Source organism: Onychomys torridus, chromosome 19 (assembly GCF_903995425.1).
Source record: "Onychomys torridus chromosome 19, mOncTor1.1, whole genome shotgun sequence".
Lineage (NCBI taxonomy): Eukaryota > Metazoa > Chordata > Mammalia > Rodentia > Cricetidae > Onychomys > Onychomys torridus.
Window position 1 is genome coordinate 34,842,180 of NC_050461.1, and position 22,012 is coordinate 34,864,191.

Sequence of the window (22,012 nt, forward strand, 5' to 3'; positions counted from 1 at the left end):
GCACACAAATAGATCATTCAAGTGTCTGAAATAACGTATTTTAAGATAGTACATAAAATTATAGCATTTAGGGTATTCCAAGAATTTAGTCATCTTGGGGCTTAGTGGGTAAGAGCACTTGTTATGCAAGCATGAGGACATGAGTTCGAATCCCTAGCACTCATGTCAAAAACCAGGAGTGGCTGAGTGTGGCCATGACCCCAGCCTTGGGGAGACAAGGGGACTCTGAGAGTTCATGTCCAGCTAACCTAGCAGAAATAGCAAGCATCTGGTTCAGGGAGAGACATTGTCTTACAGAATTCAGTCACAGAGGGATGGAGGAAGACACCTGATATCCTGCTCTGTTCTCCACATGGGTGTGCACTGGGATGTGCACCTGCAAACTAATGTACATGCACTACACACACACACACACACACACACACACACACACACACACACACACAGAGCACATGGCAGGTGTGGGGAGGGGTTCGTTACTTTCAAAGTTGTAGAGTATTTGTAAAAATAGAAATTCGTTATTACTAGCTGTTAATACCCGAAGGGAAGAATTTGGAGAGCACCACATCTAGGCTTGTCTTTCATACCAGAGCTCTCTTAGGACATTATGTTGTTGTGAGATTCCTGATAGTTATATTACCACAGAATTCATGTTTATAAACTGTGGGACTGAGAGGAAGAATATTTGTGCTATTTCTATAAAAAGGATTCATGTGAAGTAAACTTTCTTTTGAACCATGACAACTAAATTATTGTTATTACAGACTCCGTATAATTGCATAAGTCATAGCCAGGCCTGAGTGTGGGTTCCAGCTGGTTGTTAGATAAGCCTCATTCTACTTTAAGAAAAAGTCATATTACATCTGACAGGCATCTGGTGTTTCAATTAAATTCATTTATTTGGGGTCCAAAGTGCTCTTTTGGTGTTCAGGTCACCTCATGCCACACGTTGAGACTGTTTGCAGCCTCTCCCAACCTCCCCACACTTCCTGCTGTGTGGCTTAGCCTTGGTACAGATGGCACTTCCTCTTCCGCTGCGCCTGCTATCAGTGCAGGCCTGCAGTTTGTAAGACGCTGGCAATTCAGGTAGGCTTCTGGCACCACTGTAACTGCCTGGATGACAGCGAACGGCCAACAGCCTAGAGATACTGTTTTTAAAAAGCTATACAATCAAAAAAACCAGTGTATGTCCTGGTGGCTGGAAGAGCTAGGCATGCCATTGCACCGTTCAGCTAGAAGGTCCCTTTCTTACCCGGAAACACAGTGACGAGGACAGAGTGCCAACTGTTTACAGCTACCAAGGGAGTAGGACCCTAACTTCTCCAGGGTGGCCAGTCTCCTTAACTGCAGAGAGGATGACCTGAAAACCATGGCCTTTAACAGGAAATGCTACCTGACTGTGGTGGCACCAGCCATATACTGTGTCAGAGAAACAGAGGAGCCATTCATTTACACAGGCTTTGTTGTTGTTCAGCCTTATACACATAGAGGGCGCTGTGTAACCTTACATCTGCAGTTTGACTTTTCATAGTACACCTTTGTAAGCAGCACCAGTATAAAGAGATAGAATTGTACCAGAGCAGAGGACCCTTACTTTCTGCTGCCCCCAGGATGACCATATTTACCATTTTTCTTTTTCGTTTTTCCTTTGAGGTAGGGTTTCTCTGTGTACCTCTGGCTGTCCTGGAACTTGCTTTGTAGACCAGGCTGACCTCGAACTCTCAGAGATCTGCCTGCCTCTGCCTCCCCCGGTGTTGGGATTAAAGGCGTGCACACGCCTGGCCATATTTGCCTTCTAATGACAGGTATTACTTGATGTACATGCTCATGCCCACTTTCCCTGTGCTAAAGTCACTTCTTCACACCATACCCTGCACCCATTGTAATGAGCTGGTGCTGGAAGTTAACTCCAGTACAAGCTCATTGGACTTCAGATGGTGTGTTCACGCTAAAGCCACTTTATGGTTTCCAACCTAGCCTTAGAAAGTTTGGAGAAGTCAGTGAGCATCACTGGCATTTCATGTGATTCAGTAGAAGCCTCAGGCCGAATCAAATGTTTTCCTCTGGGACTGGACTTTTCTAGAGGCAGAAATTTAGGGGAATACTGTTCGCTGTCTCCATAGTGCTGTGTCTCTTCCCCTGCAAGTGACAGATCTGTCCCAGGTCTCTGGAATGTGCTGAAAGCTCAGCTCAGAATAGGAGTGATGCTCAGACCACCCACTTTGTATCTCTGCGTCGTGATGACTCCATAGCCCAACTTTCTCCATGGGGTGAGAAGCTTCCAGACGCTGTGCTTCATCAATTCTGTTTTAAGAGAAGAGGTCTTGAAAAACTTGTAAAATAAAGTTGCATGTTTGTGGTCAGACCAAAGAGAGGGTGGGGGTGGGGGAGCTGACTTTTTTTTTCTCCCATAGGTTTTTTTTTTTAAAGCAAAACAACTAAACACTCACTTTTGGCCGCCAACTAAGGTCTGGGTCCTTCTAGAGCTGTAGGACGCTTCTGTATCCCTTGGTGTGGAGGTCATGTGCTGTCCGTGGAAGAAAGGTGTGGCTGCAGACCAGACACTGACATCCATGTCACTACTGTAGGCACTGAGGACTGGGAGAGACCACAAGAGATTGTTGAATCCTGGCTGTCTGGAATCCTGAAACAAATTCTACTGGCTGGTGGCTAAGCCGGAGAGAGTGATTATTTTTAGGCCCATTGAAGATATTTGAAGCTCTCACATGTACCAGAACTATTCCCATTTGGTACATTCAAATTCATTCTTTCATCCCTGCCATTCTTAGATCCCAAAATATTACTTATTTCCATCCACCAAAGTGACTATGCATTTAAACAGTGCCAGCCTTATTTTAATAATGCAAAATATAATAATTTGGGGGCTTGTTTTTCTGAGGAGAAGAATTTTTCCTCTAGCTGCTCCATTAAAATGTAGCACATATAAAAACCTGAAGGAGCTGGAGGCATGGTTCTGTACATGGTGTACTTCTGATGCTTGAGGCCCTGAGCTCGCTCTCTAGTACCAACACAGACACAAACAGATACTCCTAAGGTCAAAACTTCTCCATTTCAGCATCTCGTATGAGAGTCAGATTTTCCTCTTTGATGTAAAAGCACTGCCATGGTGTTACTCTTTGTTGCTCTAAACTGTAGTTCTTATGCATTGTGGTGGTTTTCAAACATGTCCGGGTGCAGGATCCTGACAGTGGCATATTTCCACTTGACTTGCCGTGAGCTTGCTCATGCTCTGAGCACCCAAGTGGAGTGCAGAGGTTGACCAAGTCTTCCCTTTCTATCAGGTGATCAGACTCTGAGAATATGGGATGTGAAGACCGCAGGAGTCCGAATTGTGATACCAGCACATCAGACAGAGATCCTGAGCTGTGATTGGTGTAAATACAATGAGGTATAGCATGGCTCCCCGTAGAGTGCTCTTCTAAATGTTCACATGCCCATTTATCTGTCTTGTTGATGTGGGTATTGGTGATGTTTTTGGACCATTAAGTTAAATTCAGTCCCTGTCACTTATAGTGAATAAGTGACTGGCCTGCATTAGCATTAATGGACTTAAGTGCTCCTAAAACACGCAAAATAAGGAATAGATATTCTTAAAAGTTCAACAGTGCAGCCTTTCTTGTGTGTTTTGGAAAACTGCTTTACAATTTATGTGATTTGTATGGGTGTGATTGCTCTTAACCCTGCTACTCCACAGTTTGCCTTGATTTTTTTCTTCACATGTCTGGTCAGGCTGCTGAACTCTTTATAATACAATTTTCAATTTGACAGCCCATCAGTTTTTAGGATTTTGTTTTTTCTTCCTTTTTAAGCCAGACAGTTTTCATGCTTTTGTAAGATGGTGATGCCCATGTGAAACTTTCTGTATAGCTTCAGTTAAAATATCTGAGCATAAGAATTAAAAGGATATAGGAATGGATTAAATGTATTAATATACTATCTATATACCTCAAGAGGCTTTTTGGCTGAAAACTAAAAATACCTACCTTGTTTTCTCTTCCCTAGCTTTGAATTAACTTGTGAAAGTTAAAAGAATGCCACACTGGCAGAATTCTTTAAATAAAAAAAAAAAGAAAATATGTATATTCAATAGAAGTATTTAGACTTAAACAAACAAACAAAACTTAAATACTTCGCTTTTTCAAACAACTCTGAGTCATCTTTTCCCCCCTCTATGTGTTTGTTTGTGGGTGCACATGCGTGGTGTGTGTGTGTGTGTGTGTGTGTGTGTGTGTGTGTGTGTGTTTACTGAGGATTGGACTCAGGGTTGCGTTCATGCTTGCTAGACAAGCATTCTGTCACTGAGCCACACTGCCAGCCCAGTGTCTTATCTTTTAATGCCTGGTAAGACCTCAGTGCAAGTTTTAAACCTCTTAAAGAGAAAGACAAGCTGATTTGTCACAAAGGTTTTAATCCCTCGTGTATCTATTACTTTTTGAAAGGTAAGTTAGAAAATCTACACCGAGCTTTTCATGAGACTTTGCCTCTTTCTCTTGTGTGTGGTGTTCTGTCTTATACACTAAACGTATTTAGTGTCTTTCCTCTCAGGTTATATATTTTTGTTTTTGCTCTGAAATGACTGCTTTGGTTCCTTTCTATGCTTGTTATTCAACTTTAAAAAATAGATCCTGGCTCTACATTTAACTACAAAAGTGTGTTATTGTTTCAGGTGGGAAAGCCTTAGTACGTTTAATTGCAAAGATGTCATAGTTGTGTTTTGTTTCTGAATTGTTTTCAGAACTTGGTGGTGACAGGAGCAGTCGACTGTAGCTTGAGAGGCTGGGACTTAAGGAACGTGCGACAACCTGTGTTTGAACTTGTTGGTCACACGTATGCTATTAGGAGAGTGAAGGTAAGTCTGTATGTGTCACACAGACTGACCCAAAGCCTCAGTGTAATCGGTGAGGCTGTATAGAGTGCTTAGGGGTGAAGTTTACAGTGCTGACCATCAAGCCTGGGGGTGCACAGGCTGGGCAAGCGCTCTACCACTGAGGTACAGCCGCGGCTCTTACTGTTCTGAGACAGGGTCTCCGTGTGTAGGCCGGGTGACTTCACAATCCTAGTCCTCCTGCCTCAGACTCCAAAGTGCTGGTATTATTGATTCCTTCTTATGTGTGTTTTTATTAGCCAATTAATGATGACATTAGAAGCTAAAATTAGGTTATACATTTGAGTAAGCTGGGATGATGTAATTTCTCATAATGTTATTATCCAATTGACTATTTCTTTTAACATTATTTTTAGCTGTAGTGGTTTATATTTATATTAGGGTTTTTTTTTCTCTAACATGATGTTGTATATAAAAGCTCACAAATGTAAGGGTAGAAACTTTCTAATCTGTGCACAGAAGACAAGCTAACTTTTTGATGCTGCCCCAGTAGGATTCCCTCTATTGTGAGGGAACTTAATTCAGTTCCGTAGCTTCCAGTCAGGTGATTCTGTTGTGTTACTGGCATCTCCTGATTATCAAATTTTTACACCAGGAACTACAAAGTACTCTACATTTTTTATATTCTAAATCATCAAGTTAATATTTTAAATTATATTAGCCAATATAGTACATGGTAACATTCTGATTTCATTAGTTTTTAAATTTTTTTTTTTATCTATTCTCTGAGAATTTCATATGTGCATTCAAAGTATTTTGGACATATTTACTCTTCTCCAACTTTACCAAGACACCTGGTACATCCCCTCCCCAACTTCATGTCCTTTTCCCCTTTTTCTTTCTTTCTTAATAACCCACTGAGCCCAGTTAGTGCTGCCTCATGTACACGGGTATAGGCCCATCCAGTGGAGCCTGGGCATCCTACCAGAGGAAACCGACTCTCTCTCCCCTAGCAGCCATTAACCGACAATAGCTCTCAGTTAGAGATGGGCCTCATGAGGCCTCTGCTGTCTGAGCTGGCGTGTACTCTGTCCTGATCTTGGGCAGGGCTTCTGAAGGCAGGCAGGCACAGCTGCATGAGTTCATGAGTACAAGAGCTGTCGTGTTGAGAGGACATTGTTTGATGGCAGTCTTCCCCGGCCCCAGCTCTGATGGTCTTCCCATCTTTCTTCTGTGTTCTCTGAACGGTGGTAGAAGGGGCTGATACAGAGGTCCTCCTGTTTGGGCTGAACAGTCCGTAGTCATATGTTCTCTGCTCTTACGTTGTCAGGTTCTGTGATAACCACCATCTACTGCAAAAATAAAAGGAAGCCTTTTTATGTTTTTAATAATGCTCTTATATGGACAAGTTTTACTAGTAGAAAGATTTTTTTTTCTGTATTTCAGATATTTTTCTGAGACCGAATTAAGGTAATGCCAACTGTGTAAAATACTGTCTAGGTGTAGTTGTGGGGGTTGGACTCAGTTGGTAGAGTGCTTGCTTAGTATAGAGCCCAGGGATTGATGCCCATTACCACATCAACCTGGACATGATGATACATGTCTGTAATCCCAGCACTTGGAAGGTAGAATCAGCAGGATCATGAGTTAAGATGATCCTTTACTTCTTAACAAGCTGGAGGCTGGCCTAGGCTGCCTGAGCTCCTCCTCCACCAGTGCAGCTGTATCAGTGTGTGTAGTGATTAAACTCAGATAAAGTCTATGGTTATGCTTCGTAGCAGAGTACATCCTCAGAATGCATGAGGCCCTTCAATTCTTAGGACCACACACTACGTATAAATAAGTCAAAGCAAACACACAAGGTGCTAGTAAAACAGACACTCACCAGATACAGTTGCAGTGACAGTCCATTGGTGGTTTATCATTTATGCTGCTGCTGCTGCTTTATATACCGGTTTCATTTCATGACAGAAGTTACTTAGGGGAATGGATGTAATTCACAGTTTCATAGTGGCAAGGTAGGTGGCTTGAACTAGCTTGGCCTGAGGTTATGGGGGCTGCAGAGCAGCTTGCTCATATTGCCTGGTGACCAGTGAACTAGCTCATAGTCCCCACATCTAGTCTTGTAGCTCAAAATTAGACAGTGAGTCACCATGTTAAAAAAAATCCCACTAACTAGGCACCAGCTCTTCAAATGCAGGAGCCCCATCAGGGACTTTTCCCATTTAAACTGCAACACTGGACTTAAAATTTACATTTTTATCCTTGGTATCATTTTTCATGAGCTATGAGATATAAATAACATTAAATTATTTTAAAATTTATATTTAACATTTAAATGATTATTTTGCTGAGAGTGTATGAACATTAAATGTATTCATATAATGGGCAAATTCTTTAGTTGCTGTTTGTCTATGTACTACCACACACTTCAATTCCCTGTATTGGTAGAGTCATGTTTAGGTAGCTAGTAAGAATTTATATTTCATTTTTTTCAAAATAACATGTTACAAATTATCTCTATGGAACTTGAAGGATTTTCTTTGGAGAATGTAAAATAAAAAGTTTGCTATAAACGGATACTTGAAAGGTCAAAGTGAGTATGTGCGTTGCCCAGGAAGGCACAATTTGAAGTGACATTCCTGGGTAGGTTCCGGCTGGTTGTGCTTATGGAGTTTCTGTTGTAGCAGCAGCCCGTGACCACACCTGACTGTTTTCTCCTGCAGTTTTCACCGTTCCATGCGACAGTGCTGGCCTCCTGTTCCTATGACTTCACTGTAAGGTACTGCGATTCTGAAGTACATTTCTTGTGCAATATCAAGTAACATGTGTGCGACTTCTCTGAGGCAGTGGATTGCTTTGCTAAGCATGTGTGCCTTTCCTGCCTCGTCCTGTGTGCTCCAAAGTCAGGCTTGGGTTGTGTGAGGATCTAACATTGAGCTTACACTGGCCTTGTGGTGTTAACCCCCAGGGTTCCTCTCCCCTTCCTTCTCAGTCAGTGTTGGTCTGGCAAGATTTCTGTGACAGTCTTGGTGTAGTGTGTGTCCTTCTGATAGAACAGATTGAGGCGGTGCTGGGAGAGAAAGTTCACACCTCTAACTTGCTTGTCTGGATGGAGCCCATGCAAGAATGCAAACGGGCTGGAGAGGTGGCTCAGCAGTTTAGAGCACTGGCTGCTCTTCTAGAGGACCCAGGTTCAGTTCCCAGCACCTGCATGACAATGCACACCTGTCTGTACCTCCAGTTCCAGGTCTTCTGATGCCCTCACACAGACACACATGCAAGAGAAACACCAATGAACATCAAATAAAAATAAATTACATACATTTAAAACAAGAATGAGGACAAACTGGGGAATAGAATCATACTGCAACCATGTTGGGGGTGGGTGTTGTTTATTGGTCTTGCCTCATGTACCCAGTCTACCTGCGAACTCCATGTGCAGCTGAGGATGACATTGCACTCCAGATCTTCTTTCCCCTGCCTCCCTGATGCTGGGATTGAAGGCATGAACCACTACATCCAGCCATCTGTTTTTAAAGATGTATGTAAAGTAGCAAGGCGTGATTGCAGAGTTTTTAGTTTGTAGTGATACTGGAGTTTTTAGAAAACAGTGTCAGTGGACGGGAGGAAAACTTGTCGCTTGCTTGCCATCAACCTCAATCATTTCCAGACTGAAACTGTGGATCTACCAGTCACCCGCTGACAGAGTTGTGTATATGGGTCTTAAAGTCCATTAACTTACTGATAGTGGAGTCTGCAAGAATGAATGAGCTAAGTGAGATGAGTGTGTGGGAGGCTGAGCAGGACACTGTTTTCAGTAGAGAGTTAATGTTGGTAGGAAGAAGGGTGTGTTCCACTGAAAGTAGGAAGAGGCTCCAGAGCAGTATATCACAGAAGCTGCTTGGGAAGGATTGCCAAGTGTGTCTGGTGTCTCAGCCTGGTTGAGCAGGATGCAGAGGAGACTCAGAATCTTCTCTGTCACATCTTGTCACTTGTGTGATTCCAGGGATTTCCAGATGAGGATCTAGACTTTGGATTTCCAAAGTTTTCTGTGTCTGAAACTGATCACCTTCACCAACTGAGGTTGCATATTGGTCTTTTGATGATCTTGTTGCTTTTCTTTTAGAGCAGTTAGCATGGTGGGTGTTATATTGAAACTGATGATGTATAGTTATTTTAGTATGTAATATGCAAGTTTGTGTTATATTTAAGTATGTGTACATCGTATCTGACAGGAGCTTTACATCTTTTACTTGTATGGTAGGTCATGTCTCAGTAAGTCATAAAAGTTATAAAACTAATATGTAACCTCAGGTTGTAGAGTACTTGGTGCTTTAACATTTGTTACTACATTGATTTATATATATAGGGGGGACACATGTTTGGAAATTAGAAGACAACTTGGGGTTCCTGGGAAGACCCAGGGATCAAGCTCAGATCAGATCATCAGGCTTGGATGCACAAGCCTTCACCTGCTGAGCCATCTCAGCAGCCCCATCGTAGTAAATCATTTAATGAAGTGTAAGTTGAGTCAGAACTTCAGATTTTATAAAAAGTGGTTAAACTCCCTACACTAAGATGCAATATGCTTCATAAAGATATGCCTTGTCTTAGGCTGGTTCTGCTTAAGGTTTTTATTTTATTGTTGTGAGAAAGCAGTGTGTCTTCAGCAGAGACTGTACTTTGCATTTTAGCTCTTCCTGGACTAGCAGTATGGTCCAATACTCTCTTATAAAAATTAAAAATACAATTTTAGTAGCAAATATTTTTCTTTTTAATTACAATTTTCTTAAATTAAAATGTAATCACATCATTTTATCCCTTCCCTTTCTTCTCTCCAACCTTTCCCATGTCACTGTCACATTTTCTCTCAAACTGATGACCTCTTTTTATTATTATTATTATTGCCACATGTATGTAAATGCGTAGACATATACACACAGCCTGCCAATCTGTTTAGTGTGGCTTCTGAGTATGTAACTTTAGGGCTGATCACTTTGCCAATCTTCTCTTTCAATGCTGGTCAGCAGTAGAGAGCCAGAGCCCCTGTGACCCTGTGACCTCCAGGAGGAGCAGACACAACAGCGTCTTGTGACCCTAGGAGGTTAGGTGGGTTCAGAATGTTAAATACATTCCAGCTTACAGTGTTTGCGGTTTGTGATGAGTTTACCAGGATATAACCTCATTGTGATGCAATCTCTTTACATTGATTGTTTCTAAATTTCACTCAAGATAATACTAAGTCTAAGTGCTTCATAGAGGGGCTGGTGGGACGGCTCAGCAGGTGAAGCCTGCCACCCAGGTGATGCCCGGAGCTCTTTCTCTGGGACCCAAATGGTGGAAGGAGAGAACCGACTCCTGTAAGTTGTCCTTTGACTTCTTCATATAAGCTATCGCCAAAAAATAATAACTTGTAATAAAAATAAAAAAATGGTTTATAGTACATTTTCTATTATCATCAGAGATTTCAGCATGTCACTTGTTTCCTATTAGACTCTCTGTTAGGCTAATTCTTTATCCTGCTAAGCCAGATTGCTGGGCTAGCAATACATAAGCATGATTTGAGATTTAAGTGCTTGTTTTTTGTTTCATACCAAGTAAATCAGCCATTTCATAAACAAAATCAGCAAGTTAAGTTTGTGGTATGTATGACAACCTAAAAAAAGCCATCTAATGATGATTTTTTTATTAGAAAGATCAACATGCTGTCTTCTGTGTTGTAGCATGTATGTATCAAGTAGTTACAGATACATTGTCATAGTAAGCTAAAATGATCATTCTGGCCTCAGAGTTAACACTTTAGAATCTTGATATTTTTAAGATATTCTAACCTTTAAAATATTTCTTTTATGTGGCCTTCAGTAGTAATAAATCAAACCAAAACTTAATTTTTTAAGATATATATTTTGGCAAGAAACATATGGTAAGAATTTAATGCTGTTAATATCAAACTGTGTGTACTTGTGTTCCACATGATGTCTCTCTTAGCCTAGCAGTGTCAATGTTTGAGTCCTTTTCAGTTACACAATTGTATAGATGTTGTGATGGTTTGAATGAGAACAGTGCCCACAGGCAAGTATGTTTAAATACTTGGTCCCCAGTAGGTGGAACTGTTTGGGAAGAACTAAGAGGTGTGGCCTTGTTGGAGGAGATGTGTCACTGGGGCTCATTGTTTTCTGTTTCTAGATAAGGATGTTAGCTCTCAGCTACTGCTCTAGCACCATGCCTACCTGCCTAATGCCATGCTTCTGGCCAGGATGGTCATGTCCTCCAGCCCTCTGGAATTGTAGGCCTCCAGTTGAATGCTTTCTTCTGTAAGTTGCCTTGGTCTTGGTCTATTAGCCCAGCGATAGAAAATTAACTAAGACAGATGCATATAGCCTTAAAAGTCCCAGGTATTTCTATGTCTGGTATTATCTACCAGGCATTGTGATCGACAAATGGAGGTTTGTGGCTGAGGAAATGTATAGTTACTTACAATTTTTATTTATTTTGTTTTTAACTTTTCTTGTTGCTGTGATGAAATACCTGACAAGATACAACCTCAGGGAAGAAAGGTCTTTTGCTTTACAGTTAGAGGTAGTACAGTTCAGCAGAGCAGCAGGAAAGTGGGGCAACTGTTCACATTGTGTCTACCGACAGTCAGGAAGCCGAGGAAGGACAGGAAGGTCCTGGAGCTAAGAAACCTTAAGGCCTGCCTTAGCAACCCATTTGTTCCAGCTGCTCTAGCAAGGTCCCACTTCAAGGCCCATCCCAGCTGGGGTCCAAGTGTTCAAACATATGAGCCTATAGAGGACAGTTTACATTCAAGCTTTGGCAGAGAATGCTAAAAAAAAAAAAAATTTGGAGAGGAAAAGCAGGCTTCAGCCTGCCAGTTTTGTTGGTATAATAAGAGATATGTAGTCACAGATATAGATGGAGAATAATTGAAGACATCCTCATGAATCATTAGGGATGGCATGGATGGACACTTGAGTGCCCTCATAATGGAAGCAGGCCGTCTACTAGCCATATAAACTTGAGCAAGTTACAGGAAACTTTATGGCCTAGATTCCTCATCAATAAAATAGAGATGGTGGAACATACAACATGGGATTGTTGTGATGACCCAGTGAACTAACATACACAGATGCTGACACACTAGGTGCTACCTAAGTGTCCTGTTATCATCAGCCTTACTGGAGGAACTGGTGGTGACAGAGGCCCCCTGTCTCTTTGAACTTAAGGCCCATCTCAGCTCTATCTTCAAGGGTGAAGTAGTCACTTATTGAAGAGAAGAAAAATGGTCCACACTTGGCCTGTTGATGCTCTCTCCCCTGAAGTTGAGAGAGAAGTAAAGCCGGGGTGGGGTGGGGGGTGGGGTGGGGGATGGTAGGAAGTTGCAGTGAGCCAGTCCCGTCCCTCCACCCTTACTCTTTGGAGAAATTAGCAAGCACTCTCTGGGCTAGACCTCTCTAATGCGTGGCTATTGGACCTTTGAGTCAGTTGACTTGAGATGAAGGGCTGCCTCTTCCACTTGCTAGTAATGGATTAAAGAAAACGAAACCTCCTTTGTAGGAATGTTTGGAGGGTTGGATGAGGGAGTACCCAAAATGTTCTTGGCACATTAGTGTCTACAAAATAGCAGATGTTCTAAATTAGATGATAATAATAATAATAACAATAATAATAATAATAATAATAATAATAATGTTTCCTACTTTAAAATGTAAGAACCTCAGGGAGACTTGAGGTGTTAATCATTCATGCTCTACCTAGCATTGCATTAATAAGACAATTATATAGCTCAAAGCCACTGAGGAGCCATGTGAGTAGGACTTATTACTGCACTGTGAAGGTGGGTAGAAGTGAACCCAGCAGTATAGTGCAGCGGGAACCAGAACGGGTTGCCATGCAACAGTGAGTAGGTACAGCATTTTATTTAGATCCATAGCTAAGGGGCCACTTCTGGGTTCTTACTATTAAAGTTTGTTCTCTAAACTACTATATATTATGTACAGTTTGGTTGAAGAATCTCTATGGAGATAACACGATATAAGAGAAATAGAGAGTTTACAATCCTAGAGTTTGCTATCACCAGATATATTTTATATGTATATATAAACTATACATTCTATATACTTACTTATATAATTATACTTAGTTGCTAACATTTATTATATAGTTAATATTTACTTGGTATACTTAAACTATATACTCAGTTATTTAATGTGTAACTTTATTTAATTGAGTTACATTTAATCTTTTATGCTCCATCTCCCCCAGCCTTTATTTCCTCCATAGTGTTTTTATGACATCTAAGTATCTTTAAATAGAAGCTGTACACATCATATCTGGCACATACTAGACATCCAGTAAACTTTAGTTTTCTTTTTTAAATCTTGTGCTTATGTAGTACCATTTCACTATAAATGTATGTTCTAATATTTATGATTACATTTATAAAATTTATAAAAGCTAACAAAAATCACAGACACTCAAGACACAATGCCTGAATTTTTAAATGATGTAGCAAAAATATTACACAAACACACACACACACACACACACACACACACACACACCCCACTATGTAGAGAGAGGGCGCTAAGCAAATATGGTAAATTTTTAATAGTTGGTGAACTAGATGGATATATGGCATTTGTTATATCAGTCTTTGAATTTTTGGGTGGATTGGTAATTCTCAAAAACACTGAAGGAAAAGTAAAATATTTACTCACGCTAAATATGATACTAAAATGTTTCTTACTAATGCCTTTTAATAGTGTGACTTGATATTTAATTTGGAGTAAGATAAGGATCGGTTATTTTACTGCAGAGCAGGAAAATGATCTTTAATTGGATTGTACTAACTAGAACCTGGACAAAATGCATTACCAACCCAATCCCTTTTATTGTTGGCTCAGTCACTCATGGGGTCTGCCTGGCTGTCACCAGTGCCAGCTCTGCTGGCGCTGACGGCCGTTCTGAGCCTTGTGTTTATTAGCAGAGATTTCCACGGGCAGATACTTCTCTCTTTCCCCCTTCCCCTAAAAAAGGTCAGCCAATGTAAACAGATAGTATAGCTGACTATGTACTCTGTCTCACAAGGCTTTCGTTTCTGCTTTACCTAGCCCCTTCCCCACAAAAAAGGTCAGAGAAAGCAAACAGCTAAGAAATGGGCTGAGTTGCAGCTTCTGATGACTGTCTTTTAAGACAGTTTCTAATTCCTCTATGGTTTTCATCACCGGGCTAATGGTATGATGTTAATAGTTAACCTTTGCAAGGCCTGTGACTGAATTAATAAAATGATTGATCAAAGATGTGTCTAAATGCTACACCTTCGAGATATGCTCAACATAAAGACCTCTGTCAACCAAGCACATTTCTCCGTGTTGCAGCACAGTTCAATAGACTTTCCGATAGAAGTAGGGTATCTCAAGGTAGTTGTCCTCGGCTTTCTTTTTATTTCTTATTATTTCTTATTTTTTGGAACTCGCTCTGTAGCCCAGGCTGGCCTCGTGTGGCACCACTGCCCGGCTTGGCTTTCTTTTTAAAAAGGATACCTGGCCCCATATTTGTTTAATTCTTGCAAGGGTACTTTAGTATTAAATGCATCTTGTGTTAACAGAGCATATTGTTTGATTCCAGGATAGGATTTGTGTATTTTATTGTTTATCCCTAGCAATTGGGATATGCTAAATAAATGTTTACAAATGTAAGTGAATTTAAATTAGGTAGAAAATTATGACAACTTTGATCACTCTGATTATAAAAGCTCACAAACATGATTTCACTTTAGTTATATTTGAAGTAGTCATTAAGAAAATGGAATTTAATGCACAGCATCTTGTATGAATAGGAAAATGTTTTTAAGGAGAAATGAGGCTGTTTTGTCATGTTCAAGTTAGAGCTGCTTTAATGAGAGGTAGAGCAGCCCCAAACCCTTGTCTCCATCAATAAGTCGGAGTCAAATGCAGGTATTTTTTTAACTACAAAGTAATGTGATATACGTTAAGTTGCTATTTATTTCCCATGTGACATGTGCAAATCCTGTCATTTATTGCCATATTGGGAAATTCTTTTCATGAGGTAAACTGTAACTTGGTAAATTAAATGCCAAGTAAAAACATTAAAATAATTTCCTATAAAATGAGAGAACATACATTAGTTAAGAAGAATTTGTAAGCCTGGTGGTGGTGGTGGTGGTGGTGGCCCACGGCTTTAATCCCAGCACTCAGGAGGCAGAGCCAAGCAGATCTCTGTGAGTTCAAGGCCAGCCTGGTTTACAGAGCAAGATCGAGGACAGGTACCAAAACTACACAAAGAAACCCTGTCTTGAAAAAACAAAAACAAAAGCAAAAGAACTTGTGAGACTTTTGGTTTTAAGTACCCTGCTTTTTAAAGTATAGAACGTTTTTCGAATTCTTTAATAAAATGTTTTTCTTTAAGAATCACCCCAAGCGCATGTCTAATCCATAGCTAATGTAAGCACATGAATGGATGGGAAGGCAGTGAGGGTTAAGCCTTGGCTTGGAGCAGTGTGAGGCACTGCTTTGAACTCTGAATTGTGCTGATTAGTTCCAAGGGAAAATTTCTGGATCTTGACAGCTACTTTGCATTTTATTTTTAAGAGTTCTGTTGTGTAGTTTCAATAAGGCACTGAAATAAACTTTGTTGTATATGTTTTCTCTAAGGATATGTTGCTTTGTCTCATTCTATAGTAGGAAGTAAAAGACGTACTGAACATGAAAACAAGGTTGAGTGTATGATTTAGAAAGATAAAGTCGGAAGTAGTGAAGAGAAGAATTGAGAGTGATTGCCTCTGAAGCAAGGGGAAGGTTGCACGGGAGACTGCTGCTCCACTGGGGACCTCATCTGTGCAGCGCAGTTCCTAAGAGGTGTGGAGGTGGCTGAGCAGGCCGCCTTGGTCTTTCCTCCTGCTCGCTATTTGCACAGGAGTGAGCCTGTTTACTCAGATCAACTGGGTTCTACACGTCAGCTGGTCATAGTTTAATATGCCCTGAGAACTCAGGGCTCGATAATTCACCCTGACTGAGGTCTGTGCTGAAACCCCAGTCTACAATATGGATTCAGCTTAATGGGATAAACTGTAAAGAGACTGTGTGCACTAGTTATTTATCTGTTTTCATCTTACATTCAGCAGTTTCTGTCTTTCTGTTATGTAGGCAGGTATGTGCCTGCATGTACACATGTGTGCAAACCAGAAACCCTGTACAGCTAGTGGAAAGGGGAACTGCTTCTCGAGACCAGAGTGCAGCAGGGTCTGCGGAAGGAACTGAGGCTCCTTTCCTCTGAATACCTGCTGCTGCTCTCAGCCCCATCGGGACCCATTTCCTTTCTTTGCAGCACACTCCTGTCCTATCACAAGAAAAGAAATCGCATTATTGGTCTGCCCTGTTTCTGTCTCCTGCCTCCTCCCCCATGTCTGTCTGTCTCCTCCTGTCTCCTCCCCCATGTCTGTCCGTCTGTCTCCTTCTGTCTCCTCCCCCATCTCCTCCTGTCTCCTCCTTATCTCTGTGCCAGTGTCTGCCAAGTAGGGAGTTAAGGCAAGAAAGGAGACTGACCGTAAGCTGTGCAGACTCTTTACTCTTACAGCCCTGGGGATGAATTCATAGCTATTTAGCTGAGTATTTCATATGGTAGAGCCAGAAAGTGGTCAGAGCACAGCTGGACAGGGGCTACTGTTTAGGTGTGATGCTCCAAGACACTTGCTCAACAGCATCATCTGCCTGTTGTGCTGCAGAATTCTCAGTAGCCCTCGTGCCTACTTTCCCATAGTAGTTAACAGTCCAAATGTGCATAGGCTGTTCTTATGTTCTTATGACATTATTGATCAAGATACTGATGTTGATACTATTTCATAAGAAGTTTTTCCAATTTTCTTTTCACTAAAATATTTATTTAAAATTGACTCTCAAAAAAGGTTCCATGATTCTTTATACTAATAAGCAATGAGCTCTAGGGGAGCTTTTCCTTTTCCTCCCTCTTGTTGAGATGTGGTGTTCTTTATGTATCGTCCTGCATGCCTGTGGCTCACAGCCATGAGTACTCCCAGAGCCAGCCTTCCATCAACCTAATGGTTTTCTTTAATTTGTCAGGTACTCTAGGCTGCATACTGTGTGGTTCCTGGGCTTGATGCTTACTGTGATGAATTGGAGCCTGCCTCTTGAAAATATTGATCTGATTAAAGTTTTAATTGAAATATTATAATTAATTCATTTTGATAAAGAAGCTAAGTCTAGAATTTTCATTGTTTCACCTTGAACATTTGTAAACATGGTGTAGCTTCTGGATATTTGTGGCTTTTTAAAAGTCATTTTTGAAAACTGTTGAGTAGTTTTCCAAAATGAATCATTAATTTATTTTACATTACAAGGCAATTAGAGCTTTTCAGTTTTAAACTTGATTTTTGTTACAGTTATTAGTTGCAGCAACAAAACAAAACACAAAGCTAAATAGCTTTCCATTTATGCAAATCAGTAAGCATTAGATACTGATAAATATTTTTGAGTGGATGAATCTTTCCTCTTTGCAAATTGTTTTGCTAGGCTACAATTTTTATTTTTAAGCTTCCTTAAAAAATGATAGACTATTAAAATACTGAGCCAATGACTTCATCATGAGTCTTGGTGTTGGCTTTTATGTGCCACTCAACAATCAACTTCTTTTGATTTCTAGTTTTCTGACATTCCTGCAAACGATGGAGTTCTTTGTGTGACAGAAGGAGCTGACCAGTTGAATTAATGTAAGTTAGGGGGAGGCAGCACAGTAGATGAGGGGTGAAGTGAGTGCTTGCAGAGATATTAGAAGAGGAAAGACGTTTCGGAACTCTGTCATGGGAGTTCACACTTACGCTGCCTCATCATTCTTTAGGGTGTATGTTTTGAGTGCAAGTTGTTTGGCTAATGGAGTTCTGGCATGGGCTTTGGCTTATGGGATTTTCTATGTAGTTTGAGAAGGTAGGAGGAAACTGAGTTGGTGCAAGATGCAAGCCCACTGGAACCTTTAGAATGTTAATTAGAACTATCTCTAGAATCCTAGACGGTGCCTACATATGATCTCCTGAACTCCCTTGATTGAGTAGAAAAACTAATGGGGCTGCTGTTCATGAAGTATGGTATGAAGGATCACAGGATTTTCCATGGCCTGTTCCCCTTAGCTGTGAAATGAACTTAGATCTGTATGTACCTTGAAATTTAGGTGATGATCAAAAGCAGATTTGCATGTGTACATGTGCATGCATGTGCACAGGGGAGGCTGAGGACAACTTCACATGTCTTTCCATAGAAACCATCTACTTTGTTGATTGAGACAGGGTCTCTCAGTGGAACCTGGGTCTCTGGATTAGGCTAGGCTGGGTGCCATTGAGTCCCATCTTTGTCCCCTCGATGGCTGGATTACAAGCACACACCACCATGCCTGGCTTTTTATGTGGGTGCTGGGGCTGGGACTCAGGTCCTTATTCTTGCATGGCACACACTTTACCGATTAAGCTGTCTCTTCAGACCCTCAAAAGCGAGTTTATAAAACAACATAAAAGCAAAAAATCTTGCTGGAGATAGATTGAGAAAAGTGGGAAGCTCAGTCTTGGGTCATCTTAATTTTTTGTTACTGAGAAGGAAGAGTTAATGTTGCATTTCATTGTTTAATAATAATGTAGAAGATAGCAGCCTTATCTATAGTATGCTAAAAATAATTTACTTGAAGTAACAGTATTACTTTATCTCTGGGTCTTCGTCCCTTCCTAGAATTTTGCTGGAGTTGCAAGAGCGTGAATAAATTCTCACCAGTGGCAACCTTGGGGCAGGGATTTCCACAGTACCAGCCTGGGACAGCAGCCTGGGCATCATCTGGCACGTGTTTCTTGCACAAATTCTTGAGCAATTCCAGACCTATTGAATTTGTGTGTAAAAAGTTCTCCAGGTGATTCTGATGTGAGTTTTAAGTTTGAAAACCACTGGTTTAAAAATTAGTGATTCAGTTGTTGGGTGATGCCCCCTACCCAACATAGAGTTTGGGCTGTATCTTACACTCACCTGGGGAGTCTCTACAGGCCTACAGCTGGGACTTATTCATTGATTTTTTTTAATGTCTCTTCTCAGTTGATTTTGGTATAGCCAAGGTTAAGAACCACTGCACTGTTGTTGGCATTTCCTTCTGCCCGAAATTGCTGTTGGTCTAAGGGGGACTTTATCATGTCTGTTGAAGTACATTCAAGAAGCCTTGTTTTAAATGGTGGTTCCCAAACTTAGTTCACTGGACCCCAGCGTTCCCTAAGATAAGCTTTTCCTTGATGACATCAGTTGGAATTTTCAGGCACAGATTTGGAGGGATTTTTCTGTTTCTGAGTGACTGAAGTATTGAATCCATGGTCTGTTATTTGGGAATCTGTTTGTTATCTGGCAGTGGAAACATTTATTTTCCATTCGTTCATGAGTATTCTTTGGGTGGGGGATCTGTGGAGCACACACTTTGTTTTTCCAGGCTGGGAATTGAACCCAGGGCCTTGCACGTGCTGGTTTAGTGCTCTCACTGAGCTGCATGCCCAGCCCATGTCAGACACTTACGCATGCAAGAAATAGAAAGAATAAGACTGTCCCTCCATTCAAGGGCCTTAGAGGGCACCAGAGAATGATAGGTCTGTAAGTTAATCCGTAGAACCCAGAAACATATGGGCATCATTCTGAATTTCTTTGTTCCATTAATCATCCCACTTATTCTATGTAAATATATCTCCAGTCCATCACTTTTTTTTTTCATTGTTGCTGTCCCAAAATGAGCCCTTGATGACACCATCTCTCTTTAGACTACTGATCTCCCTAAACTGACTTTCTGCAAATAAGTCCATTTTCTCATAGTGGCCAGAGACATCCATCCTTCCTTGTAGCATGAATCTTAAAGGTACTTGTTAATAAAATCAAACCTGAGGCCAGTTATTGGGATGATTGCTGGAAGATCAGAGACACAGAACAAGCCACAGCTATTTCACCTTGCTAGTTCCTCAGGTGATCCTTTTTCCTCAGGCTGGAAGCTTCTGAGTCCTCCTCCACATGAATCTCAGCTGAACTGTGTTGCTCCAAAGCCTAAAAGCTTATCCAGCCAAATGCTTAACTAACTAAATGCTTAACTCACTTAGTTCCTGGTCCTCACGCCTTATATACCTTTCTGCCTTATATACCTTTCTCTTTCTGCCCCCACTCCCTGGGATTAAAGGTTGGGTTTCTGGGATTAAAGGCGTGGGTCACCAAGTTTAGCTGTTTCTAAAGTGGCCTTGAACTCGGAGATCCAGCTAGCTCTGCCTCCCAAGTGCTGGGATTAAAGGCGTGCACCACTACTGCCCAACTTCTGCTATAGCTTGCTCTGACCCATTTTCTAGCCACCATTTTTGGCTTTGTTCTAGTGGCTGTCTGTTCTCTGACCCCAGATATGTTTATTTTGGGGAACACACAATATTTCAGGGAACACAATACCCACCACAGTCCCTCCCTCCCTCCCTTCCTTCTTCCCTCTCTCCTTCCTTCCTCTCTCTCTCTTTTTTTTTTTTTTTTTTTTGAGACAGGGTTTCTCTACATAGCCCTGGCTGTCCTGGAACTCACTTTGTAGACCAGGCTAACCTCAAATTCACAGAGATCCACCTTCCTCTGCCTCTTGAGTACTGGGATTAGATCTCTGTCCTACCATGCCTGGCTTCAGAGACGACACCTTTTGGAGCAAAGCCAACTATACTCCATAAAGATGTCACTGGTAAATGACTGTCTGAGTTATGGGAACCTCTTTACTGTCTTTGTGACATTAGATTTGTAAATTTAGACTTTTCCTAGTTGGATGTGGTGGTATTTGCTGGTAATCTTGGGAGCTGAGAAATAGAGGCAACAGTATCAACAGGGTCATCCTCACCTGCACAGTAGTTCAGTGTCAGCCTGGGCTACAAGAGGCATCCTGACTGTTAGATTCTTGAGCCACAGCTCCCCTTTCCCTGTTCTAGGACCCTTTCTCTGCCCTTGCCCCTGTCACCTGCTGCAAGGCTCCTGTTGACCCTGGCAGAGATGTTCCGCTACCTTTTTGCTTTTTATCTGACTAGTCCTCAGCCTTCAGATCCAAGCTCACTCTCCCTTACTCCAGCTGCATTCCTTAGGGAGGATGGGGCACATGTCATTTTTGCTGCCATATGTGTTTTAATAGCTTTTACATTTATTTATTCTTTATTTTCATCACTGGAGATTGAACCCGGACCTCACATGAATGCTAAGTGTGTGCTCAACTTCTGAACTAACTGCCTAGTTCTACTTTGGCAATTAAAAAGAAAGGAGAGGCAGTCCATCAGTCTGTTCCACTGACTTGTGAGCTGTAGGAAGACCAAGCCATGTTCCTTTGGCCTATGGTGCTTAGCATCATAGCATACATACTGTAAGACCTATAGATTGTTGATAAATTATTAAATGAATAGAAAAGACCTGGGACATTTTCTGCTTGTTGTTTTCAAGACTACTTGGCCATTAGCAACACAATGGAGGAGACTCAAGTGGTACTGTTTAAAATTGGGAAAATACAGCTATAACTAATACATGGGCAACACTCTGAAAATAGCCCAAACAGGTCCCTGCCCCCCCCTTTTTGTGGTAGCAGAGTCATAAAGAATAGATGGCTAACTCATAGGCTGTCGTTGGTCAAGGGGAAGGGTGAGGTTTTAAGAATGCTTTGGTTTTGCTGATTTCATCTGTTACCTAAGCTTCAGCAGTATTACTGTAGATATTTCAGATTACATTTCAGGGAAACAAACTAGCTTGTGCTTAATTCTTGAAATAGTTTTGATGTTCTATTTAACAGTGCTTTATACTTTCTTCGTTAAAGAACTGTGGAGTCAGAAGGCAAAAAGCTACTTGTAATATGATCTCCAATTTAAATGAAAAATGTTGTACAGTTCTGTCATATTTTAATCATTGGAGTCTTGTCCAGTATTTACTTCCCATCAGAGAGCTTAAATAGTCAGTGATTGTATCAGCCTAGAGACAAAAGGGCACCAAGTAGTGTATATGCTGCACCAAAACAAACATTTCACATGAAAACAATGTGCTTTATCTGCCCAGCTGATGTCTGTGGGCCAGCTTCTACCAGAAAAGGGCAGGGCAGCCCCTGTTCTGCTGTGGTGAACCCTTGAGT

General features: G+C 41.2%; 1 protein-coding gene across 1 annotated transcript in view; it reads left to right on the forward strand.

The window, feature by feature from the left end:
• Pex7 (peroxisomal biogenesis factor 7) overlaps nt 1–22,012 on the forward strand; it is a 65,414-nt gene that overhangs the window by 27,155 nt on the left and 16,247 nt on the right. Inside the window, exons 6-8 of the mRNA XM_036169215.1 lie at nt 3,303–3,409; nt 4,757–4,870; nt 7,573–7,628. Of these exons, the coding sequence (XP_036025108.1) occupies nt 3,303–3,409; nt 4,757–4,870; nt 7,573–7,628 (277 nt within the window). The remainder of the gene's footprint in view (nt 1–3,302; nt 3,410–4,756; nt 4,871–7,572; nt 7,629–22,012) is intronic.